The following is a 27,916-nucleotide window of genomic DNA, read 5'->3' as shown; positions in this document are numbered from 1 at the left end:
CATTTTAAGGTTTGCAGAGGATTTGGAACACATAATGTGGCAGTCATGCGTTCTTTTTGATGGATTACTCATTTCATTCAAAGTTCCACCAAAAGAATTCATATTTTGAGGAAACACCAAAGCTGCAGCCTATGCTTAGGTCCACCTATGATGTATTGGATTGGTTTAATGTTAGTTGGTTTAATTGGTTTAAAGTAAAACAAGCCAAGAAGTTATTCTTCCCAGACAGACCATTATGTTTTACAGAATGATCTGCAAAGCAAGACTACAAGAAAAGAGAAACGTTAAGGTTTTAAGCAGTTTGTGAAACAGTAGCACAAACTTCAAGTAGTGAAGGTCCTTGGGTGTCCAAGACTCGTCTGGTTCTCGTTACTTGGACATTTTTGGTAGCAGCTAACAGCAAATCAGGATTTTGGACACACACTCTTCTGCCATCACAGTTTGTCAAACTCTCTCAGATCCTCCAGCTGCACACTCTTCATTCTTCTAACATCAACTTCAAGAACTGACTGTTCACCTGCTGCCTCATAGATCTACCTACTGACAGGTGACACTGTAATAACACAATCAGTGTTATTTACTTCAGCTGGCTGCACGCTGGATAGCTGTGTTTTCAGGTTGAAGCGAAAAAACTCTTTTTAACCTCTTTTTACACAATACTCTTGCAGTTTGCATAAATGCTTACATTAAATCTGTGTTTCCTCATGTCACCGATGTTGTTTAATAGTCACTCACTGCTGAACAACACGGTTCACAGCTACAAAGCTAACTCTACCAGACATAAGGAGAGACTGGCAGTATTACTAATGAGTTAATTGTACTCCTCGAGTGCGAGACAAGCCTCTGTGTGTTCATGTGGAACTGTGTTAACTTAGCAAACTGTCTGCATTGACGGCACGTAGCAAATCAAATCACTGCTGCTGCTTCTCGCCATGAATATTCATGACAAATGCTCGCTATCAAATTCCATCGAGTTGCATGACTCTAAGTGCAGGACGTGAAGGCAAAAGGAGTTGATACACATATTCATAATTATTACTTCTTCTCCACTCATACGCCGCATCGACCAGGTGCTCTCAACTGTTTGATCCGACTTATTAAAAAGAAACTCCCGTCTCTTGATCTGAGGCATTTAAGGCCGGCGCTAATTGAATGCTGCCTGACATTTTAGCTCACCCAGACCCCTGCCAGACCTGACAAACATGTCAGTTTCCGCCTTTCAGTGTAATTGGGTTTCCATCTCGGCTCGGCTAGCAGCCCCCTCTTGGCAGTACATAAGTTGGAAGGCTTGTGAGCCGCGTGTGAAAACACAGAGCTACACATTCATTACGTATGAATGAACAGAGGCAAGACAAACAAGATAAGTTTGGATAATTAACCAGCAGCACTCCCGCTTTAAACATCTTGATCTGTCTCGAGCTGCAGAAATAATGAATTCTTCACAGTGATCATCAATAAATAACAGAACAACATATGCCATTTGCTGGATGCTTCTCGTGGAGCATCTTACATTAGCGTGCTTCTTAAAGGGGGGATTCAGGGCCCTTCTTCTGACTGGATTGGGTAGCGTTCACTCCCCTGCTGAGAGAGTGGGCAATGTCCCGTGAAGACACGTAAAGGAATATTGATGGGACATTCCCAGCCCGCTCAGATTTAGCCACCCCAACTTCTTTACAACTCCACTTCTGTCTCACACTCTGTCAGCTCTCTGTCTCCATCTCCCTCCATCTCCCCGTCCGTCTGGATTTGTCTCTTCTCCTCTGTCGCTGAGTCTTTCTTTCTCCTGGGCGTTTGCAGCCATTTGGAGATTGTGCCTTAGGGCTAACAGATGTTGTGTCCCCTCCCAGCACTTCCCCAGCACCACCACCACCATCACATCACCTCAAACGAAACCGTCATCCGTTAGCTTGTCCTCGATTGCGGCGCCACCACCGCTGCTGTGCGTGCTGCGTTCCAGCCAGCAAAGCGTGGCTGATTCGCTGTGATTCATTTAGCATGCAGCGTGTCCTTAAAAAGCCGGTGGACAAAGAGACACTTCACCTCCTCTTTCCCTGCTTTATCCCTCAGCACAGGCTGTGTCGGTATCAGTATGATGCTGCTGCACCAGGTGGTATTGCTGCAGGTGTGTCTGGTGTAAGAAAGCATGTGCCGTAATGACACTTGACCTGTTTAATCAGCGGCTACGCCATAATTCTGCTGTAACGCTGATTTGGCTGCCGGCTAGTTTATGCAATATTTTATGATGAAAATATGTAATAAAATGTTTCTTCTGCTCTCTACCTTTGTAAATATTCATTCTCCATAAACGGGCTCCGAGGCAAATATCTCCTCTTTTCGTGCCGTCACTGAAAATTGCAGCACATCTGTTCAGTTTGTCCTCAAATGCATCTTCGTCGAGTAACTACTGATTCAAATCTGTGCAGAGCATCTCTAAACCCTCAAAAATCTGCAAAATTAAATCATTTATCAAAGCAAGAAACTCTTAAAACACAAGATGTGTCAGATTTTCAATTTTCCAATGGTCCTCAAACTGCTCATCTGTGACATGCTGGAAAACTGGCTCAAATCTAAATATAAAAATCACATTTCATTTCATACTGAATCCCAAAATGCACCGACTGGTTCGAAATACGTTACTTTTTTCAGAATCACCAAAATGTCACCAATTTTCAGAGCAAGAAGCTATTCAAACACAGTCAATTATTGGATTTAAATTAAGCCTTTTTTTTAAATATATTTCAGCTTTCCAATAATCACATGTGTCTTTTAAATCCATTTGGAAAATGTGATTTTTTTCTACCCATCTCATTTCTAACCAGATCTAATAAAAAAATAAATAAAAATTCTGGCCAACTTGATGCAACTCTGAAGCTATTAATGACTCCGCTGCATCCAACAGTCACATGACAAAAATTCGGAAACGTTGTGGCTGAACTGCAGGCTGTGCAGCAGAGAAGTAAGGAAAGAAATTAAAAAATGTAAGTAGTTAAACAATATGTGGAGCCACTATTTTCTCCAGTGTTGGTAACGCCTGTGGGCACTGAAAAAATGTTGACACCAGGTTGAAAAAACATAACTTTTCTCTTTTCTTTTGGGGGGTTGATGGCATTATAGATTTGTAACAAAAAGTCTGAGTTCTATCTCCTTCTTGGTTGTGCAGTTTCCATAGAGGTGCAGGACTTTATTTTGCAGCGAAAAATGAGCAAAAACCACCCAGAAACTCCTTGGAGTTAAAGGGTTAAAACAAAACCTTTAAACTGAACCAAAGCAGGTCTGGACATTTCGTTTTGAAGCATCCGATGCAGCAATTATTTTCCACTCGCTACATAACAACTTATCACAGCACAGAATCTGGACTAAATCAAAATGACTACTAGTTCCTCATAATTTAAAAATTCTTCCCTTCAGTAAAGGTGGTCTGTCCTGAACACTGCAGACTCTGTGTATATTTTATTCATATTATCTTTTTGTTTTTTTGGGGGGGCTTTTTAACCTTTATTATAGCTTAGAAAGTGGAAAGAGACAGGAAACGTGGAATGAGGGAAAGAAGGGCATCTGTTGATATCAGAACATGTTATCAGCAGCATGAGGCCATCAGGCTTTACCATACATAACAAAACACAATTGATTGTTCCGACTGAGCGCTACAACACCAGCAAGTCAATACCTTATTATTATTTCAAACTATGCTTGACTTGATATCATCCTGATGTCACAATTATGTATGTTATTCAGTGAAACTCTGTCTGCATGACAGCTGATTAATTCTAAATAGCATTTATGTTTCTCGGAGCTGAACAAAATTTAATTCCCAGCACACTGAATATATTTGTCTGTAAATCTGATGCAATGTTTAAAGCCGTCAACATCAGTAAGTAGATTAAACGGCGCTCACATTTTGACATCTCTTCATTTCTTCAGTCTCTCAATGTCTTTGCACTCTGCACTTTAAAGTCTGTGAGTTTGACATGTTTGTTTTCTTTAAAAAAATAAGTTTATTTAAATTACTTGGCAGAGCGTACAATTATGTTGACAGTGTTTTGCTTCTATTTCAGTGTCCCAGTAAGCGACATGTGCCACTGTGGGTCAGCATTAGGACCCTGAACCCAAAGTCACTGAATTTGGGTTCAGTTAAATCCATCATTAAGAAATGAAAGGATTTTTGTACAGGTGTAAATCTGCATAGAGCAGGTCATCCTCAAAAACGGAGTGACCGAACCAGAAAGAGACAAGTGAGGGAGGCCACCAAGACACTTTTGACTCCTCTGAAGAAGTTATGAGCTTCAGAGATGTGAGAGACTGTAAACAGCAACTGTTGGCTGTTCTTCATCAGTCAAAGCTTTATGGGAGAGTGATGCTGTAGAAAAAAAAGCTCATGTTTAATCTGGACTAGAGTTCACCGGAAGATATGTGGTGGACTGAAGTCAACTGGAAGAAGGTTCTTTGGTCTGGTGAGACCAAAATTGAGATTTTTGGACATCAGACTTAATCTGAATTTTAAACTAAACACACCATCCCCACTGTGAAGCATGGTAGTGGCAGCATCATGATGTGAAGCATGGCGGTGGCAGCATCATGATGTGGGGATGCTTTTCAGCAGCAGGCCCTGGAGCTTGTAAAGGTAGAGCGTAAAATGAAAGCAGTGAAGTGTAGCGGAATCCTAGAAGACAATCTGATGCATTCTGCAACAGAACTGTCACTTGGAAGAAGATTTTTTTTCCATCAAGAAAATGAGCCAAGGCAAACAGCCAGAGATACACAGAAACAGTTTAAAGACAACGGGATGAAGGTTCTGGAGCGGCCAAGTCAGAACCCAGACCTCAGTCCAACTGAGGCTGATTGAGACCTGTCCTCACCGGGTCAATGCTGTAAGAGCAGCCAAAGGTGCATCAACTAAATACTGACTTGAAGGGGGACACAACTCAGTTCACAGCAGCCTGCTTTAGGGAAAAACTAACAAGCTAAGCTATATATAAAATACCCTATATTTCACATTGATCAAACTATTTTAAATGAATATCAGCAGGTGTTGGTGCCTGATGGGTCAAAGCAACCTTAGAGTCAAACATCATTTTTAATATTTGATGTTCACAGCCAGGAGCAGCCACACTGAGCTGTTAAATGAAGAGCTGCAGGCAACAGGCTGCACACCTCCAACTATTCATCATTTACTTTGTCCTGCCGCTGTGTGGAAAACATGAAATGAGGCTGCAGGTTGCACATGGCATAGTGGAATCTGTCCAATTATAGACTGAATTCCTTAAAATGTCCTCAGTCATTTGGTTGTATTTCTGACAAAGTAACTGCTCAAGAAATTTTCTTCTTCCACACTCCAGCATTACACCGCACTTGTTATTGTTTCTAGTTGAGGTTAAATGTAACAGGAATTGACTCACACAACTTCAACCAAAACAACATCAACTTCTTTGTGCATGAAACAGACAAATAGACCTGCAACACAAACTCCTCCTGACTTTGTTTGTTTCACACAGTCAGACGTTAGGAAATTTCAGCCTCTCCACCTGAAGAAAGCAGCAGAACCCTGGAAATAAACTGCTCCACATGTCTGCTTCACAGCTTGATTTATGAAGTAGCCATGCCAGTATCCATATCCGACTCATCCAGCATCAAAGAGCCATGAAAAGTCTGTCTCACAGCAACCAATGCCAATAAACCGACTTCAACTCATCATAAAGAAAAAGTAACATGAAACAAACTTGACTTTAATTTATTATTTGCTTCTTTTGCTTCATCTGGTGCAGTTTAAAAAAAAAAACTTTTAGCAGTTTTCTGCTTTGCTTTTCCATATTTCTTTGAGTCTAATGTCCATATTCATCCATTAGCTGCTAATGCATCCCTTTTTCTTCTGTTTTAATTTTCTCCATTATTCACCGCAGTGCACTCATGTCTTCAGTCCTGCTCTTACTTATTCATGCCGACAGTACATGCACCAATTTCAGACATTATTTTCATTTCTATGCACATTTTTTAAACTTTATTAATACCTGTGCATAATTATGGGGCGGCTTCATTAGGTCAGACGAAATGGTCCAAAAAAGGAGATTTAACAGGTTTTGAAAAATCTAAATTGTAAAATCTCTTTCAGATGGCTTTTGAAACATCCAAACTGTTGAGGTGTGATCCCCCCAGAGTTAATCGCTGTGTTGAGGAAAATGTGCAGAATGTAAAGACACCAGGAAGCCATTATCCTTCAGTACTACCATATTCTAGATGAGCAACCTTTGTGGAGAGTCCAGAAGTACAAGATACTCAGAGAAACACAACCATGACTGATTAGGATTCACAAGTTGAAGCATCAAGGTGAGACCCAAACACACCTGAGGACAGATTTTCAAAAAATCTATGGAGACTTGAAATGAGAGAGACTCTGGATGGACTTGGACTGATAGACTACTATAGAGAGTTGGCTTTCCACTTCAGGAACTCAGTGGCATTTACAGAAACGGTCTTGTAATCGTCCTTTTCAGCCTTCATGTTCCCATTTGGGTGTAGGATTCAAAAGTTTCAACTGCAATGTGAACTGTAAGTGCACCAGGCCTAACCCTAACCCTGGCCCCAAGATGGCCCACAAGTTTCTGCAGTGGAAAAGAGTCTGTTAAGGTGGAGCTAATTAGACCGTTTCAGCATGAGCATTGACTGAAAATCACCTTCCTAAACTGGGAGATGCCTTCTTCAAGCAAAAAGAAGTCTGCAGCACCCCTGAAGGCCACTATCTTTGCATCAAACGATGATTGAATAATAACTCATTCCTCACTTGACTTAAATCCAAAGAAGAATTTGTGGAAGCTTCTTAAAGTGAAGATTTACAGTGTCGTACAGTCCCACATCCCATGGGGGAAAGTTCGTTGTGAACAGATGAAGAAACTGACAGAGGCTGAAGATGGAAAGCTTATGGCAGATGTCGAAAAGAGGTGTGGCCGTATTAGTCATTGATGCGTAGATTCTCAGTTGTTGTTTAATTGTTATTTTGTGATTATTAATATTTGACAACAGTTGATGAGGAGAGTCTGAGTCGACCAAGTTTTGATTCATTGGTTGGTCCCAACATTATCTTTTACACAGCTGGTTATAAGATATTAAATCACATATGTTGAGAGATCCAAAATGTGGCATCACTTCAGAGGGTAAAAATAACTCCAAGAAGGTGACATGCAAACACAGGGTTTATTCCAGGAAACAGCTGGGGTTCACTGGTTCACACAGGCAGCACAATCGAATGTCACCCTGAATGTCACCACACAGAGAGAGTTCAGGTACAGAGACTTTACGGATGTTTTGACTCATGCTGCATTCAAGCGGCTTTTCTGATGAAGTATTTTTATCCTGAAGTTTCTCAGAAAACTTACAGAGGACAAAGTGTTTGCCAGCTGCACTCTGTCGAGGTGCAGTATATGATAAGGTTTATTAAAAAAGCATTCAAAGTGATTGCTGCTTTTGTAATATCTAGATTTTAGAGACTCATGTTAGCTGTAGTTTTGTATTTGCTTCTAGTACACCACAGAATTAACAATATTATTTGTCTCTCAGCTCTGAAACTCAAATCATTTTTTGATGCTGGAAAAAATACATATTTTGATCATTCAGTTAAAATCATAAATAAGTGACAACTAGTCAACTATTTGCTTGAATTAACCTTTTGTTTTGGGAAGCCTCTTATATGCTGAACAGAACTGAGAACAAACAAACGAATTTGGAAATTTTCTTTTTGTAATTTCATCGTTTAATAACTGTAAACTTCTATATTTCCTCGAGAAAGACAATACTGATTTTATCTTCATTAAATATTCAGGACTGAGGTTGAGATTGAGGTTCAACCGACACTAAAATTAATCCTGAGGAATATAATCTGCCTAATAATTGTGCACACCATCCAAGGACAAATGAAAGCTGCTCAAGAAACAAACCTTTGACCTGATTTTCTATATTAGCTGACTCACTAGTATTTATATTCAAAGCGGAGACACTACAGGAACAGACACAATTTCTTCTTTTTATTTCAGACTAAGGGAAAGAAAACAACAAAAACACACATTTAGGTTTATTTAACTACACCTTGTCTATTGGACATTTATGCAAATTAGCAAAACTTTTATGAGATTATCCCCATTTAAATAACAAGACAAGTGTGTTAATGTAAGTAATTACCTGGGGAGGTTTCATGGTAACATATTAAATTTTAACTTGTACAGAGTAGTGTCTATTAAAAATATATGAAACTTCACTAAAGTATTCTCAAAATGTTTTTTGTTTTTCCCAGGTAGCATGTACTTGTATCAAAGTTCTTTTTCTAGTCTGGATTCTGAAGATTTTTGCAAAAGAATCTGTTCATATATCATTTATAGCCTGATTTTTTACAACATTTTATTCTTTACAACATGGTGAAAACTGACTTTTTCCTTCTGGCTATTGACAATATTTTCTGACTTATGGAGTGACAAGAAGAGATATCCAAACATCCCGTCTAAAACAAGAATTTTGATGCTGTTTCATTCAATGTTCAGGTTTCTGTTCTGGAAATTAATGCAAATTTATGCATATTTATTTCGATCACACCTAATTCAAGATTCATGGTGATATTCATTAGATAAAAATGTTATCTTAACTCTATAAAATGACTGTGTATGTGTATAAATTCAGTGAAAAAGGTAAAGGAGTGAGATGTTTTGTGACTTTCCTGTAAGGTGACACTGCAGCTGCAGAGAATGCCATCAATATTATATAACGTTGAGTAGTTTTTGTATGAAATCCCTCCAAGCGTTTGCATCACGATGCAAGTCTTTGGACACTGATGGATTCTGTTTGTCTTTCTGCAAGACCTTTTTCTTTTTGTCATTGCCACTTTGGAGAGAGTTCGACGATATGAAATATTAAAGTGCACTTTTAAGTCTTGAGCTTGTATCCAAAAGTGAGACAATGAACAAGAAGTCTTTGAAGCTCAGCGGTGGGAGAAAGAAAAGTCTCATCTGAGGTGGATTTATTATTCCACCCACCTGCCTGTTGTTGCCGTCGGAGACACACAAGGCCGTAATTGTTTTCGAATGCTGCTCATGCAAACACGTGCGAATCAATTGAGGGGGCCGTCATGAAAAATGCTCAAGTTCTGTTTGTTTCAGTCGGTCCATTCATGAGAAAGAGCTCTTATGTGCAGACTGGGAGTAAAGCAGCAGAGACTGAATCCATCTGCCACTCAAACGCTTCCCCTGGAAAATTCCCTTTTGTTTTCCAACCATTAGAAGCGATGCCTGTTTGTGTGATAGCAATCTGTGTGTTGTCTTTTTTTTTTTTTTTTTTTAACCAGCACTTACTGTAATAATGTGCTCTCAGACCAAATTTCAGGCTAAAACCCAAAATTATTTCCCCTAATGTGTACTCAAGCTCTGTTCTCTCATGTACGGCCTCAGTGTGAAGCCACAATATGAAAATTGATGTAATGGCTGTGTTGTCAGACTGTTTTCTCCATGAGTGACCCCCGGGCCATGCCTCTATTTATCTATTTTTTCTGCTCAGTCATTGTTTTTTTTCTCATTTTCCTCCTCTCTCCACTCCTCCACACTCACTTGCTCTCTGTCGGTTTATTTGTTGTCTCTTTTCTCCCTCTCTGGTGCTTTACTCCCTCTATTCCCACACAGTCACACAGGCTTGATTTACCTCCACCGCCGGCTGAAGAGAGGGGCTTTTGTTTGCCACCAGCTTGGGTCACATGGCTCCACCCCGGGGGTGATGAACCTGCATTTTCTGCTGCACACGTGAATTTAGTTAGGGTGGATGTGGGAGGAAGAACAGGGATTTTGTGAGTGTTTCAGAGCGAGAAAGCTGCAGCTCCATGTCTGTTTCTCTGCATTATTTTATTTCTATTTAATTTTCGCCTTGTTAGCAGTAGAGTAATGCTATCTATCCATCTATCTGTCAGTGTAATGCTTCCATCCGGGGTTAAATATCTCAACAAATGTTGGACAGACTGAAATTGGATTAGACTGGTTGGTTCAGACGTATCATCTGTGCAAGATAAATGGTAGTCTCATTCACACAATGATGTCATGTGCATTATCTAGCATTCTGGGACTGATGTGGTCTCAGCAGTAGGAACAAGCAGCAATATCTGATAACTGCAGTGAAAGAACTGCAGTTCTTCAAATGTCCACTCGAGGCTGATATTAAAAGTAAGTCATCCCCATAGACTTCCATGTAGATTTACAGTGATAATTAACATGTTTACAGAATGATAGGAAAACTGTTTTGGTCTCTATAGATAATTTCCCTATCTGTGACAATTGTACTGTGGGTAAATCTCTACGCAGCTCATCCGTTTAACTTGTACTCAGGCTTAAAGTTGTGCTTAATTAAAGGCATGGCTGTTTTGAGTGATCATAGGTACCAACAAAAGACTGTCCATGGCCTCTCTCAGCTCCACTTCCTTGTCTTCTAACTCCCCGTAAATCCAAAAATAAGCAGTCAGGGCAACTACGCACACTACACACTGGGGTGAAATATCTCAACAAATATTGAATAGACCACAGTTAGATTTGGCTCAGACATATTGTTTCTGTGCAAGATGAATCCTAACCTCTCACACACAATGACATCATGAGCATTATGTTGCATTCTGGGGTTCTCAGCAGTAGGAACGAGCAGCAATGTCTTAAAAATGAAGTGAAAAAATTCCAGTTCCTATAAAGTCCACTAGTGGCTTCAAAGCTGAGTCAACCCTCATAAACCTCTGCGTTAAAATGTACAACTTTACAGCAGAAATAAACAGTGCTGATGTCTATAACTAATTCCCTGTTTGTGACACCTGTGCTGTGAGTGAATTTCCATACAACTAACCTATTGAAATTTTATTCAGGTTTGAAGTTGTGCTTAATTAAAGTAGTGGCTTCTTTAATTGACAGGTAGGGACCATGGATGACAGTCTGTGGATTCTATCAGCTCTGCCTACATGCAGAGCGCAAATATCTTGCAAACAAATTTCTTTCAGGATTCATTAAGTTTTATCTCAACTCACCTTCAATTAATTATCTTAAATTATTATTATATGTTTGTAGCTTGGAGTTAATTTGTAAGTTGGCAAATTTGTAGTGAACTTTTCAAAATTAAAAACAAAGAATATTTATTTCATTTCTTGCACAACGTCATCAGAAGGTGGTGCTATAAGAAATGTTAGCTGCAATAAACAGAGAAGAAGAAGCCTGAAATAAATGTTGTTTGCTAATCACTAAAAATCTTCAGTCTTAGAAAAGCAAAAAAATATATATGTTTGTTTTTTGTTGTTGTGTTTTATAAGGAATTGCTTTCAGGCTGTAGTAATTCTTTCAAGTCAACATGTTGGCCATGTTTCATGCAGTCCAAAGACAGAAACAATAAAAGCAACAATATGTCAGGACTTATTTAGAAGGATGTTCTTTTTAGGTGCATTAACTCTTAGAAAAATCCCTAATCTGCCTCAAATGTTTTTTCGAAATTGAAGACTTTTTTTTTTTTTTTACAGATTTTTCCTTCTATTTACTTTTTTAATGCAAGACTTAAAATGCATAAAAAAAACGCATTAATAGACATATGGCCCTGATTTGATATGTTAGCCGAAGTAAGGTTTTTGTCTTTCAAGTTCAAAAATTGAGGAAGCTCAACATTTTTTAAGGTCGACATGGGCACACTATCAATTATGAAAATAGTACGTTAAATGTAATTATGACTGCCACTATTTTTGATTTGTTTCAGACACAAACCTGAGTGTCTACTCAAGCATGAATGCAGGTTTGTGCATATTTTGGTCTCATGGAGATTCTAGTCTTACGACTGAAATTTCCAGTCACATTGTTATTTTCTTTACAAATGTCACGCTTTGGCAACATGGTGATACAGTGAGTGTGAGAGAGAAGTAAATCCTAGAGAGGCTTACTGAACATGTAGACAGACAGCAGACAGACAGACGCTACATGTGTGTGTCCGTCTGTCATTTTGTTTGTGTGTTAGAAACTGTGTGTCCGAGTGTTTCTGTGTCCCCGCATGTGAAAAGATATTAACAGGCTGTCATGTTGTTTGCAGGTCTTCATCCGCTCGCTGCTCGCTGTGTTTAAACTGAGGCCTGCGGTTGTTGGATGAGCCGTTTCTCTGAACTCAAAGGCTATTGTGATCTCCTGGTGGAGCCTCTGCTGTGCTGCCTCATTAGGAAAGCGTCTATACCTCTTGCAAAGGTCCCATGACTGTACAAGCAGTAGCAACAAAAGGTGGTGAAGAAGGAACTTTGCACTGCAGTGTGTTTCTCATTTTGATTTGGCTCAGTGGCTTCTTATAGAGGCTCCATGCCAGAGGCTGCCGTATGGAGTAGGGTGTCATCTAACCCTCTGAACAGCCTGGTATCATTAAAATATGCATTTTTTTAACACACCAAATCTGTTGGCGCGGTAGCATTTTTAGCATTTAGTGTTTCATTGAGCACCATGTAGTTGTCCTGTCTCCTTCCTGAACTATTGTGCATCATGTAAATGATGTAAAATGACACAAGAAATACACACTCTCCCATCGCCATCCCATTTTCACTGCATGTAATGTTTATACTGTTCATACTTTGTGTGTACTGCATATATGGTCCATCTCATATCCTATACATTCTTCATACGGTCTATACTGTTCAACAGTTTATTCTATTCACACTATTTATACTGCTCATACCACTATTTATCTCTGTCTGTAGAATACTGTAAATAATCATAGCTGCCTTTGCTCTCCTCATTAGATGTTAAACTGCATTTTGTCATCTTAGTACTTTTTTTCTGTGCACTGATAAAAAAGTTGAATCAAAATTAATTGAATCTGAAATGTGTAGAAAAGTGCTATAAGTGGGCTGTCATTCATCTGAGTAGGGCTCCACGCTCCGTTTGGAGGGCTTCATGACTACTACATATTACAATTATATTTTTTGCTCAGAATCTATAAAGCCCCTCCATATCCGTATATCGTTAGCCTAATAGCATAGTTGCCTAAGTCATGAAGGCCAAAAAATGACTTAGCCAATTATGCTATTTGGCTAAATATGCAGAAAAATAGCACAAGAGCAGAAAATGCTTGCTGGAGAGGCAGCATTAACTAAGACCAAAGGCCTTGGTGAAGAGGTGGATTTTCAGGAGTTTCTTGAAAGTCAGGACAGAAACAATGCTGTCAATGTCAGGAAGCGGGAGAGAGATCCAAAGGATGGAGGCTGCCACACTGAAAGCTTCGTCCTCAAATGACCGCAGACAGATGTGGGGGGTGGAGAGCAAAGTGAAAACTGAGGGCTGCAAATTCCAGAATGAAATACAGGGATAGAGGATGGATATCTTGTATTTTTGCATATTTGTCACTTAAATGTTTCAGACTGTCAAACACATTTTAACATAAAGCAAAGATAATCCACAAAACACAAAATGCAGTTTCTAAATGATGATTCTATTTATTGAAAGAAAAATACTGTCCAGCCCACATTGCCCTATGTGAAAAACCCTTAGCAACCAATCTATCTAATTACCAAATTCATTTGATAATTAGGTTCAGTTTCACCAGCCACACTCGCACATGATTACTGCCAGGCTTGTTGAATCTAAACATGACTAAATAGAACCTGTCTGGCATTGTGAAGTAGCTAAAGGGTTCCAAAAAGCAGCACAGGATGCCACGTTTGAAAGAGATGCAAGAACAGATGTATAACCAAGTCACTGGCATGTATCAGCCTGGAAAGGGTTACAAAGCCATTGCTGAGAGTCTGGGACTCTATGGAACCACAGTGAGAGTATTTATACACAAATGGAAAAAACACGAAACAATGGTGAACCTTCCCAGGAGTGGCCGACCAACCAACATTTCTCCAGGAGCGCGTTGACATCTCATCCAGGTCACAAAAGAAAAACATCAACAGATCTGCAGGCCTCACTGGCATCAGTTAAGGACCATCTACATGATTCTACAATAAGGAAGACACTGGGTAAAAATGGCATCCATGTAGTTTGTTCGTCATTTGCAAAAAAAATTACCTGCATAGGCGGAAGGGTATGGAATAGCATCCTTTGGATTGATTAGTGAAAAGTGCAACTTTCTAGAGGACATGGGTCCCCTTATATCAGGTGTAAATCTAATACAGTTAACCCTCGCTATAATGCACTCACCTTTCACGGCTTCGCTGTTTCACGGATTTTTTTAGCGCAGTTTTTTTATGCTTTTTTTAAACAGTGCATTGTGTTCTGCATCCTGATTGGCTAAGGGACTGACCAACGTGAACAGTCTCCGTGCCTCGTCTCCCTTTGCCATACAGGCCAGCGCTGTCTGCTGTGGAGCGCTGGATCATTTCTCTCCTTGGTCTCCATGTAGTGAGACACCCTGAAAGACGGAGCAGCCTTATTCTTTTCCCCCGCCGTCAACAGGACAGTGGACGTGGTCCCCAGCTGTCTGTGGCCACCGCAGCCGCGTTCCCCAGGAGAAGAGCACCGGCGCGAGCCTTCCCCACCCCCGACTGCTCCAATTGATTCAGCCGGCCCGCTCTCTGAGGCAAGAGAACCGCCGCGGCGTCCACCTGGCTGCAGCTCCAGCGCTCCCCCAAGTGCAGTATTGTATAATATCTGTAAAAAATAAAGCTGACTACTTCACGGATTTCGCCTATCGTGGGTTCTTTTTGGAACGTAACCCCCGCAATAAATGAGGGTTCACTGTACTGCATTCCACAAGAGGAACATCATATCAACCAGGAATGAGAATTTTCCGTGGATCCGCGGAATTCCACGGATTTTATCATTGCCAGGATCATTCTTGTGAATCGTCTAAATTCGAGGAGAAAATTTTTTTGGGGGGTGAGGTATGTTTATGGTCGGCAAGTCATAATATCGAATGGCTGCTAATATCCACCGCGCTGAATGCTAGCTGCCACTGCTGAGAGCAGTCATGTACAGTACTGTAATCGAATCACCATGAAGTGTAGAGTCCAGGGATGGGAATTTTCCGCGAATCCGCGGATTTCGGCCGATTTCATTTCAAGTTTGAACACTTCATTGTCGCTGATACTCCCGCGAGATGGTAACGACGTCAACGATAGCTTGTTAACGACGATTGTAAACGGCCCAGCGATTGGAAGTCGCTTCGCTGCCGCCGCCGCCGCACACATACCCCCCCCGGGTCAACAACTTTCCGCTGGAATCAGAACTTGCTGATCCCATCCCTGTATCAACGGTAAAACATGGTGGTGGTAGCAAGATGGTTTGAGGCTGCTTTGCTTCCACAGGACCTGGACGACTTGTAACAATTGATGAATCCATGAATTCTACTCTCTATCAGAAAATTGTCCTGGAGAATATCCACCAATCAGTTCATGACAAAAAGCTCACAGAATGACAATGACCCAAAAGCACAAGCAAGTCCACCTATGAGTGGCTCAAAAAGAACAAAATTAAGGTTTGGAGTGTCCAAGTCAAAGTCCGGACTTGAATGCAATTGAGATGTTGAGGCAAGACTTTGAAAGGGCACTTCATGCTTGAACATCATCTAAGTAACGCTATTCTGCAGAGAACAGTGGGCCAAAATTCCTCCATGGCGATGGAAAAGACTGGTCACAAGATTTTGCAAACATTTACCTGCAGTTGCTGCTGCCAAAGGTGGACCAACCAGTGTCTTTGGTTCAGGGGAGCAGCTCCTTTTTCACAGGAGTGATGTAGATTTTCAATAAATCATCTTTTATAAACTGCATTTTGTGTGTTGTGGGTTATCTCTATGTAATATTAATTAAATATAAATATTAATTTGATGATCTGGAACACTGAAGTGTGAGAAATATGCAAAAATAGAAGACATCAGGAAATACGTATTTCGCAGCACTGTAGTTCCTGAGAATCAAGAAGAAAAAGTTCAGTGCCAGATGTCTGTGGACTGACATGAAGGTAAAAAAAAATTGTCATTACTGCTGCTGATGTTGCTCTCTGCAGAAAATCCAGATGGATGCAACAAATTCAGACATGGAAAATACTGCTCTTTTTCTGGGTCAGGCAAAAATATTTGAACTCATTACAGTGTTCTATGAACACAAAATGGACACAGATAAAACCAAACAAAAAACACACACACAGAAATGACCAAAACCCTAATGGGGAGGTGGCTATAATGGAACCTGAGTAAATGGAGCAGAGAAAAAGTGGTTAAATCTCACCATTCGCTGATGTGTTGCCTCTAATTTGTTTTAAGCCTGGATAGAAAAGCTCACCGCAGAAAAACCTCATCCAACTCCAAAACAGCTGAGTTAAAAAAAAAAACAACTGTGATTAATAACTGACTGGCTCCAAAAGATTAGATTGAAAACTTTAATTTTCAGGATCACCTCAGCATTGGCAAGGAGTCGGCTGTGGGTTTTTTCTTAAACAAAAAGACATTTATTTTCCTGGGGTAAAAACATACAAATAGTTTGCAGAAAAAGTTCAGTCCACACAAAGAACTACACTGTTGTCCAGCATAAACAGAATTTTTTGTCATTTAGCAAGACAATGCATTGGCCAAAGTGGCTGGCAAAGTGCTTTGTAATGTAACATTTCTGAAAAGCTCTACTGTTAATGATCACTGTACTTCTGATTAGTAGTTTCCCGTTTAGTTATCATCTAAAAACATCTCCTAACCAATCTGCGTTGTATTCCTGAATCTTGTGCTGGATCACCAGTTGATATTTTTTCAGAAATCATTTGAATATGTGCAGCTGCTCTGCTCCCAGTCTGATTTCATCATTTAAAATAACCAGGATACACTCATGTCATATGCTGCAAATACTAGCTTCATCGTCTTTCAGTTTAATAAGGCAGAAAATAGACAACGTTCAGTGCACCGTGACCCATTTAGTTCATCTGTGGAAAACATGTCATTGGTCTAAATGTGGAAAGTAATTTGCCAGAATGTCCTCTTCTTATTCTCTTTCTTTGTTTGCACAACCTCTTTCCGATCTAATTAAACTTTAGCAGAGATCCTAAACCTTGATAAAGATTTAGGTCTCTGCTAAAGTTTAGTAATTTTGGTTGCTGGACCAGTGTCCTCTAGTCAAAAAGTGTTTTTAGAAATATTCCATCATCAATAAAGCAGCAGTCAAACTTAAAGTTCATTCTATAATAATGCCATTATACTGTAGACAGATGATTTTAAAGTGTAAGGTATCAGACAAAATCTAAACTCCATGCAAAAACGTGCACGCAAGATGTGCGAGCAGCAATTGTTACGTGTCAAGAGCTGATTTTATACTGCACTACTAACATCAGCACCTGTGTTACAGACATTTTTGCATCCACGGTTTTGTTTTCCTGAAGGAGCTTGATTTATTTTTTTAGAGGGGAAACCTCACTTTCTGTGTCAGCAGTAGCTGGACCAACTGCCATGTAGAGGATCGTCACGGTGACCAGAGGAGGGTCTGCAGCTACCATTAGGAGAAGAAACAGCAGTTTAACAGTGGCAGAACAGCAGTTTTTACAAGAGGAGAAGGAGCACAATTCAAAATCATGCTCATTGGTTTCTTCACCAATCGTCCCAGAGGGTGTACCTGTCAACGCTGAGTTCTACTGTAATGTTATGATGTGTGGGGTTAGGGTTAGAACATTTAGCTCAAACTGGCACACCAACACAATCACCGCTCTCCAGCCTCCCTATTTTCCTCTTCCCCAAAATGAAGTTCAAGTTGAGGGTTTGCTGTTTTGACACAGTTTAGAAGATTCAGCGCTTAGAGCAGATGAAGCTTCACGCTTTCATGACCATGTTGGAGGAGCACTGGGAGTATCGTTGCACAAAGAGACAACTTCAAAAGGGACACACTTTAAATCAGGCTCCTGTTTTTTACTAGCACAACCGTAACTTTCACCTTGTTTTGCATGTATTACATTGTGTTATGTGACCCATGTCGTTTACACTTACATATAGCATACATGATGTGTCACATCGACAGAAATAATCAAGATGTCAATTGCTGTTCAGTGACTGCTTTGAATAGCTGTTTTTCTGGAGCATCGATATCTGTCAACGGATCAGCGATGACAAACAAGAAAAGGGTGTGGCTGAAGTCATATGCTGCATATCAGAGAAATTTGCTTGTATTTTCTCCTTTCTACAGCTGATGAAAATGTGTTTAAACATTAAAGATTTCAAGGCATTTACTTGCTTATTCCTTGTTGAAAAAATGCTGTGATATAGCTCACATTTACAGAAGTTCTTTATTAATCCGCTGAGAACATCAGGACGTCTCTCTGTGTTCAGGTCCGACTCGCTGCATCTCATCAGTCCAGTTCAACACCTGTAACCTCTGAGATGTGCTGAACACCGACAGACCACCCAAGTGGATCAGCCGGGATTCTCACCTGAGGTGGGGCCACATTTCATCTTCATTATTATCCATAATTAACTCAGACAAAATGACCCCTCCTGATTAGAGTCATGTACAGGGAGACAGATGGTTATAACCATCAATTGACCCAAATCCAGGAAGAGCAGGATCACTGCCTGAAGGGGGGTCTGCACAGTTGAACCCACCCTCGTCTTTTACCACTTTTTTTCTCCACAATTCACTTATATTCATTTTAGAAATTGTCTTTAGTTGCTGCCAGCAAACTGTCTAGGTGGGATTAGCATGTTAACAAATGAACTACCGTCTAATGCATCTTCCTGACATTGTGGAAAGCGACAGAGGAGAGACAGACGTCAAACGAAGAAAGATGAGTCAGACAACATCAATACGTCTGGGTGCATTCGGCTCTGCACACTGAGCGACTGTCAGGCCAACAGCAAGGTGCAAACAAAAACAACTAAAGCTTACAGTCGCGACAATTTCTAAATTAAATTAAAGGGAAATGACAAAAGAGCAACATTACCTTTCTCTTGTTGTTGGGGCTCACGTACAGATAACTGAGTATTGTCTTTGCTCCGACTTTGTCGTTCAGCTTCTGGTATGTTGCTCCGTAGTCGGTTGACCTGAAATTTAATCAGAAAGGTCTGATGAACACTTGGAGAATTATTTGTTGCAATTAAAAGTACCCCCTTGAGATTTCAGGGAGAGGGAGGCGAAAGAGCGCTGACGTGATTAAGTCTCTTTTGTGCTCGACGCTGCAACACGAAGCCCATCGGGAGGATGAGGCCACGTCGCAACGGTGACCGAGTTGTGACTGCGGCCATTGTTTTTATAACACACACACTAAACCTGAAACCTGAGCATTTCACACATAAATCCCAACGGGTGGATCATCATTCTACACCAGCTTGTACTACGAGGCAAGTTCAAGCTCACTGAACCAAGCAGAAACTGCAGTTGTTTTTAACTCAGCAAGTCAAAAACAAGAGTTTCTGAATCTAGACATGAACATTTTCAGATAAAATGGGTAGTTTTGGCAACTGATGATCGAACACAAACAAGTCTGAAGCTGCATATTTCTCACAAGAACTGCAATCCTAATCCAATGTGAGTAATAGAAAACTATAATACAGGTTAAAAGCAGCACAGCTGTCTGGATAATCTGCTGCAGCCAAAACCATGAATAGAAGCTGCAAAAAAAAATAACTGCTGACTGTGTGAATGCAAGTTCATCAGCTTATTAATCTGTCTCATAGAAGAATTTCTTTATTCCTTTATTGTCATTGCACAGCATGCAACAAATTTAAGCACCAATCCTGTCAGTGTATTAAAAAAAGAATCAGGCATGTTCAAAGGAGTGGAGGCACATTTTGAGGAAAATTCAGTAATGTATAAGTTGGTTAAATGTAAGTTTATTTCAATTCAACATTCAGTAGAATTATCATGATGCAACACAAGACTGCAAAATAAAATTACAGGTGTGATCCCTTTATGCAACTCACACAAAAGAATAAACAATCAAATGAGGATGAATTGCATAATGTTACATTTAAGGTGATATTCTTATGATGTGTAAGGCAGGATAAGCCTAATTTTTCTTGTTAAATGGTTTTGGGAGCAAGTAAAGTGAAGACAAGATGAACTATATTTATCCTTCTTAGGGAGAAGTCGCACAGTCTGGCAGCTAGATACAAATGAAAGATATTAAGAAACAAGACAAGAAACACAAAACTAAAGAACAAATATAGCAACATATATTAAACCAATAAGTAGACTTACTGCAAATCCTATGAAGCCAAGAAGTACAAGGTTTTAGTGCTTTATCAGTCTGTTTCGGATTATAATAATATACAAAGGCATACAGAACAATATAGTCACTTTGGAATTGCAGCTCTAAAATGGTCTTGCCCTCATCAGAACTCTTTTCTTTATCTGCACTCTGAGCTCTGCAGGATCTTCTAGGAATGGTGATGCTATTTTCTAAGAGAACTGATTGGTAGGCAGGAGGTGTTTTTACACGTGTTCATCTGTTATCTTGAACATAACCTGCTCAGTGGGTTTGCAATGTCTAACCTGGCAGACAACAGCTAAAGATTGGTATGAGTCCATAGTAGAAAGACTGCACGGAACTCTAAATACAATCACAGTAAAAGCTCACAAGTTGTTGATGAAATACTGATAAGACAATGGAGACAATCAGAAACATTTTATTATAGCTTTAAAGTGAAGGACAGATTTATCTATAATAGAGAACAAAAATACTACTTTTCATTGGTGTTTGGTATTTGATGTAGTCAAACAAATTTAAGCATATAGGAACTAATTAAAACCTATCACAAGAGACCAATCATCCAGTAAAACTGTACGTTCAAGGCTCTGGAATCTCTTTAGATTCAAACAGGCGCCTGTCTGACCTCTAACAAAATGCAGTTTGTGCAATTATTATGATTTGTTTTATTTAATGAGAAATCATTGTGTGGAAATGCTACCTTTCAAACTCTGCAGATATAAACTTACAAATCTTTGTGCCACCCTCAGATAAGAGCAGAGCTTTATTAGGCTGAAGGGAGCGTCTATTGTCAAGATGAAAAGCAGCTGTGGATGACAGATAGTAGTGGAACAGTCACTCATTAATCTCCATCTAGTCACTGAAAACATTGTTTTTCTGTGATTATATGCAGTCCCAAAAGGTTTCGTGCTTTATGCAGAGGACATGTTCCCAAACTTAGGTGACTGCAAACTTTCCACTTTGTTTGGACATGAACTCAACAATCTAATTAACCAGTAAACACACAAACTCTCCGGTTTGTAGGTATTCTTAAGCTGTGACACATTTAAATAAACAAACGGAAATCAGATGTAAGTACCTCAATGCTGCGCTTGTAGTTTTGTTGTGTTCTGATGATACTGTTTTTGTTTCTTATCGTGAGTCCAATGGAGCCAATTTGTCTTCAAATATGAAAAGAAAACTGAGGAACGTGCTTCATTTTTTTTTCTGGAAAACTGATGAATGACAGGATGAATTGAGCCACAGAAGCTACAATGCCTATGAAAAGTACTCAACCCCCTTGTAAGTTTTCAGCATTTATTGCTTTTCAACACTGAATCATGCTTAATTTATTCTGCCATTTTTGACAAGAATTTAAAAAAAGAATTCTTTCATGTCAAAGTGAAAACAGATTTCTAGAAAATAATGTCAAATAAATTAAATATAAAAGGCAAAACAAGTGACTGCATAAGGATTCAGCCCCTCAAAGTCAGTATTTAGTAGATGCACCAAACTTTGACATCTAGACACTAAAATTTTACCCAATTCTTCTCTGCAAATCTTTCCGGTTACTCAGGGATCATGAACAACCATTTTAAGCCACAATTTTTCACATTGATTGCAGTCTGGGCTGTGATTTGGCAACCCCTGTTGTCTTTAAACCATTTCTATGTAGCGTTAGCTGTATGTTTCAGGTCTGTGCCCTGCTAAAAAAAAAAAAAAGTGTCAGTTCTCTGGCAGACTGCACTGGGTTGTTCTCCAGGATTTTGTTATACCTTAATGCATTCATTTTACTCTCGACCTTTACAAGTGTTCCGGGGCCTGCTGCTGAGAAGCATCCCCACACCATGATGCTGCCACCACCATGCTTCACATCACAATGCTACCCTTAGCATGCTTCATGGTTGGGATGCTGTGACTGTGTGCGGTTTTTAGTGCCTGCTAAACACTGATGGGCATAAAGGTCGATTTTGGTCTCCATCAGACCAAAGAACCTTCTCCGGTTGACTTCAGTCTACCACATGTCTTCTGGTGAACTCTAATCTAGCTTTGTTATGTGCTTTTTTTTAACAGTATCTTTGTCACTCTCTCACAAATCTTTGACTTGTAAAGAACAGCCAACAGTTGTTGTATACACATTGCTTCCGATCTTAGCTGCTGGAGCTTGTACATCCTTCAGAGGACTCATAGGTGTGTTGGTGACCCCCTTCACTAGTCCTTACATTTCTTAATGATGGCTTTAACAGGAAAGCTTCTTTTACTCATCTCCTGATGTATGATTTTCAATAACCTTTTCACAGACTTTCCTGGAGTGTTCTTTTTTTTTTTCATAGCATAGTTCTATCCAGGAGTAGTGAGTCATCAGTGACTGGACCTCCCAGATACACGTCTTTAAACTGCAATCACTGAGACACACTCACTGCACTCTGCTGATCTTGATCATGATGTCGAACTGTGTGACTTGTAGCACCATCTGGCTGTACTTGTGTTGAATTAGATGAGTCTCTCTACAGGGCTACAGGGGGTTAATACTTCTGCAATTACGTCTTCTACCTTTCAGATTTTTTAATAATTTTTTAATCAACATTACTTTGGAGAAATTTCTTTCCTTTGACACTAAAGAGGTTTTGTTTTTTGTAAAATCTTGTTAAAAAAAGCCAAATTAAATTGGTCAATTCAATACAGGAAAGCAATAAAAAGAGGAACCCTTCGAATGGTGCTGAATTAATTTTACAGGCAATGTAGTCTGGATGTGACTTCTCTACACTCAGGTTGGCTTCATGTCATCTCTAAGTGATGCTGAGCTCATAACATCCATCTTACATCAGGGACTTTTTTCTGGTATGACTGACAAGTTAAGACACTTCATCAGGTTTAAATGTGATTTTTATAGAAATGCAGCTTCAAACTTAAATCAAGGCCATCCTGGGGTGAACGCTAAAATATATTCAAATACTGGTCAAAGTGCCAATGTGAAATTCGTGTGCTGGTTCAATTTGAGCATTTCAGACCGTCTTTGAAAGTTTGAACGACTTATCTGGGCCTTCAGGTCTAACATATTTTGAGACTCCTGAGGCTCAATCAAGGAGCTATTCTAATTTCACATGAAGATAGAGAAAAAGGCCTAAAGCATGCAAATCTTAAAAATGCAGTCTCGTATGACTTCAAATGAAGCAATCACGCACATCGACTGAAGTTGTTTTTTTTTTCTCCCCCACATTCAGCTGTTAAATCCTGACTGAAGCCCTCTGTTTAAAGTTTTCAGAGGGCTTCGCACTTGAAGTTCTACAACCGTGGAAACAGAAATATTCATGGAAGATTGTCAATTTCGCCTCATTTAGATTTACTCCAGGCTTGTTTCCATGGTGAGCAAATACGCCGCCATCGCTTTAACATCATTTATCAGAAACCTTCAACGGCGAGGGCCAACGGACAATGACATCATCAGCCTATTGATCGGCTCCTGTCACGGAATGGCTTGATTTAAGAGCCAGTAACATATTTTAGTGTCACAGCAACTGCGAACATGAAGCAATAAAATGGCGTGGCCCCAGCAGATCCCGGGAAGATGAAAGCTGCATTAAATGAAAAATGATAGTTTCTCAAGGACGATAATTCTGGGTGAAACTCGTCTATCTTGCTGGTGGCTTCTGGTGGTTATGTGAGCTTGTAAGGTGCATCTCTAAACCAGTGTGTTCGTTCATTGGTTTGCTAAAACACTGTTCACATGTTGGATCAAACAAGAGGAGAGTGAATAAAACGCTTGCATGACGACACATAAATGATATCATTGCCATTAAAGCAATATGGCTCAATGAGGAAAATGGATTCAGGATATCCTAGGAGGACTCTTTCACGCCCCTTTTTTACTTTCTCTAAAACAGATTAGAGTTGTGTCCACAGTCGCATATTAAAAGGCTTGTTAGATAGACTTTCAATTATAATTTCCAGAGTCTTCTATGCATGATATGCAGCTACCAGACGGTGTTCACATTTTCTGTGGGGAGTTGGATTAACTCATGGTTCAGAGGAATGAGAGCTACATGCATCTCGGGATGGTTAACATGAGGTCACTGGGTACATTAGTGAGCAGGAAACAGCAGCTCTGCTTGAGACACTGGACAAATGGCAGCTGAGTGTTCCAGGATGAATTTATGAAGCCCTCAGCGGCACTCACACGGTATATCTTTTGAATAGCAGGCTAAATCATAGCCTTCCCTCCCTCCCGCTTCCACATCCGCAATCACTTTCCATCATCCTCCTGTCCGTCAGGTTTGGTGGCAAAATTCCATTCTTAAAGCTGCACCTGACATGAGTGTGCTTTAGCCGCTGAAGGCTGTAAGAGAAGAACTGTGCCCGGATAGACAGTTACACTTTGTGCATTTGTTGAATCGAAGCAAACATGCCGTCCACATGCTGCTGGAATCAACTAAATCAAGATGCAGAAATGCCAAAGCTGCCTGGTGTGTCGTCCTCTCAGACCTCAACCGTAACCATAAGTCACATTCAAATTCATATAGGAAGAATAAACTATCATTATAACTTCAGAATTGTCCCCATAATGATTCAGTTCAGTTCAATTTCACTAAAATAGCACCAGATGACAATGTGAGTCATCTCAGGGCACTTTACCAAGTGAGGTCAAGACCTTACAGTGTTATATTATTATAGAAATTCCCTTTAAGCAAGCACTGTCGCCAAATGCTTGCTCAAAGGGAAAAGTAATCCAGTTGGCTGTAATTTGTATATCCATGACAGGGATTTTCTTGCATAGGGGAATTATTGGTGCCTTCCACAGAGGTTCTAGCCAGAAGCAAAGGAAAATCACCAGTGCCAAAATGATAAGAAATGAGTATAAAATGTGTAATGAATAAATAAACAAATATATATATATATATATATATATGAACTTGTTCAGTTGCTTAGTTGCTTGTCAACACAAAAAACAGCCAATTCACATCAGTGCATTTAGCCATGGTCAAGACAACTTGCTGAAGTTCAAAATGAGCACTAGAATGGGGAAGAAAGGACATTTAAGTGACTTTGAACGTGGCATGGTTGTTGATGCCAGACGGACTGGACAGTTTTTCAAAAACTGCTGATCTACTGGGATTTTCACGCACAACCATCTCTAGGGTTTACAGAGAACGGTCTGAAAAAGAAACTATCCGGTTAGTGACTGTTGTGTGGACGAAAATACTTGGTTGGTGTGAGAGGTCAGAGAAGAATGGGCAGACCTCTTAGAGATGATAGGAAGGCAACAGAAACTCAGATAGCCACTGGTTACAACCAAGGAATACAGAATACCATCTCTGAAAGCACAACACACCCAACTTTGAAGAAGAAGGACTACAGCAGCAGAAGACCACACCGGGTACCACTGCTTTCAGCTAAGAACAGAAAACTGAGGCTACAATTGGCACAGACTCACCAAAATTGGGCAATAGAAGACTGAAAAACGTTGCTGATCTGATGAGTCTCAATTTCAGCTGCGACTTTCAGATGGTAGGGTCAGAATTGGGTGTAAACAACATTAAAGCGTGGATCCATCCGGCCTTGTATCAACGGTTCAGGCTGCTGCTGGTGGTGTAATGGTGTGAGGGATATACCACAGTATACCTGTCTTTTAATGGCTCCTTCCAGAGGGATAATGCACCATGTCACAAAGCTCAAATCATCTCAAACTGGTTTCTTGAACATTACAGTGAGTTCACTGTACTCCAATGGCCTCCACAGTCACCAGATCTCACTCCAATAGCATCTTTGGGATGGGGCGGATGTGGAGGGATTGGCATCATGGATGTGCAGTCAACAAATTTGGACCAATTGCATGATGCTATCATGTCAATATGGACCAAAATCTCTGATGAATGTTTCCAACACCTTGTTGAAAGTATACCATGAAGAATTAAGGCAGTTCTGGAGGTGAAAGTGGATCCAGCCTTTTACTAGCAGGGTGGACCTGAAAAAATGGCCAGTGAGTGTACAGTGTAAACTACTATTTAAAGAGCCCATATTATGTAGATTATCCAGTTTTGAATTCTATGTTGGTGGTTTGCTACAACATTTTTACATGCTGTAATGTGCAAAATTACATTATTTTTCAGATACTGTACATTTGTGCAGCTCCTCTGAAATGCTCCATTTGTGGTTCTAATCGGCTCTTTTGGCTAAACCCTTCTGTTTACATCGTGGTGCTGGATCCAACAGCTTACAGCAATTCATCTTGTTTCACTAATTTCAGCCTCCTCATCTTAAAATTAACCTTGGCATAACATCATGAAGGATGCTCAATTCCTGAAATGCATCGTGAGAATAGAAGATCAAGGATGCACAGGTGGACACTTGATGAATTCACTCAGCTGTAATATCTGTCACCTCATATTTGTGTTGTTCTTTTATGTGTGTCATGCCTCATACTCCACCGCATGTGTGTGTTAAGTACAAAATTAAAATGTATGACATCCACATTATGCAGCACTGTGAATTGAACTAAAAGCATATCTACATTCCGCTGTAAGTTATCATGAACACGGTTCAGCTCATATGACAGAGGTCATAAAACAGGCTGTAATTAAACAATGGACATGAACAATGCAGTTGTGCTACATGTCAAAATTAACTGATGTCGCTTTGAAATGATGTTTAAAAATGTGTCCGTCTCATTTTGTTAAATGCTTTCTGTCTAGACTCCTTTCTTTTCAATTGTTTTTCCTTCTCCACAGTTGTACACACTGGGAAATAAGTGGCGGTTAAGTGCTTCAAAACAATGACAAATAGTCATTGTTTTATCTGACTTTGGTTCTACGATGTCAGAAGTGAACAATGGTTGCTTTTTACACTGTTAATGGCAATGCCAAAGAGAGAACTTCTACTCTAACCATTTAGCTATGAAATCTGCATGGTTTCGAGGATCAGTTAGATATACCTACCTTTTTTCTACAACAAAATGACCCTGAACAAGGTTTTACAGGATTATTCTTGTGCTTGGAGTCCAAACAAAGGCTCAGGTTGTCTTAAAGTGATCTTCTAGTTGATGCAGTGGAAAACAGCTGGAGCTGGTGTCAGGCAGTTACCCGTTTAAGTCTGTTTGTTGCTTGTAGGAGACTGTAGGTTCGAAATTGGTACCATGCAGGAGTGCATGATTTTTCTTCACTTGCCCCACAAGGTTTTGTATTGGTGCCCGGCTGTATATTCTAATCTCCGCAGTAAAACCAGCCATCATGTTAAGCTGTTTACGCTTTCTGCCTATGCATATGTCAGGTTGAGTACTAATAAATCACGTTCTTTTTAAACTCTTTGATTAGCATGCTGTAGAAAACTAAATCTGTGCAGACTAGACAGGACAGAGCATTGTCTTTCCTGCTCACTGGTGAGTTTATTTGAGAATGTATGTCTTATTTGTGTAATTTAGTCCTTTCAGAGAGTCATATTTAATTTAACATGCCAGTATTATTTATCTTAATATGAACTATTCCATTTTTTATATTAATTCTTGTTTGAGCAATAGATTTAATTGTTGGAAAGGATAAAAGATGAAGGGTTAATGTTGAATAATGATTTAATGATTCCTTTCACAAGTTTTTTTTTTTTTTTCATATTTTGTGTCATAATTACATCAATGTTTAAAGTGGATTTAAAATTTGACTAAAATATACCCCATTTAAATTAATGGTTAAAAACAGTTATGTTCCTTGTTGAATGTTTAGATTGATGCAGAGTGTAACAGGTCACATGGCCACAGGTTAATTAAGGATACACCTGTTGCATCATGGGTCGAGAGGAATATGGCTACGGAAAAAATCATA

General features: G+C 39.8%; 1 protein-coding gene across 1 annotated transcript in view; it reads right to left on the bottom strand.

Annotated features, from left to right (window-relative positions):
• LOC110960156 (VPS10 domain-containing receptor SorCS1) overlaps positions 1-27,916 on the bottom strand; it is a 226,310-nt gene that overhangs the window by 83,944 nt on the left and 114,450 nt on the right. Inside the window, 1 exon segment of the mRNA XM_051945295.1 lies at positions 18,845-18,963. Within this exon segment, the coding sequence (XP_051801255.1) occupies positions 18,845-18,963 (119 nt within the window).

This window comes from Acanthochromis polyacanthus, chromosome 3, assembly GCF_021347895.1.
Source record: "Acanthochromis polyacanthus isolate Apoly-LR-REF ecotype Palm Island chromosome 3, KAUST_Apoly_ChrSc, whole genome shotgun sequence".
In the NCBI taxonomy this organism is placed as follows: Eukaryota; Metazoa; Chordata; class Actinopteri; family Pomacentridae; genus Acanthochromis; species Acanthochromis polyacanthus.
This window is presented reverse-complemented; position numbering and strand designations above follow the sequence as displayed.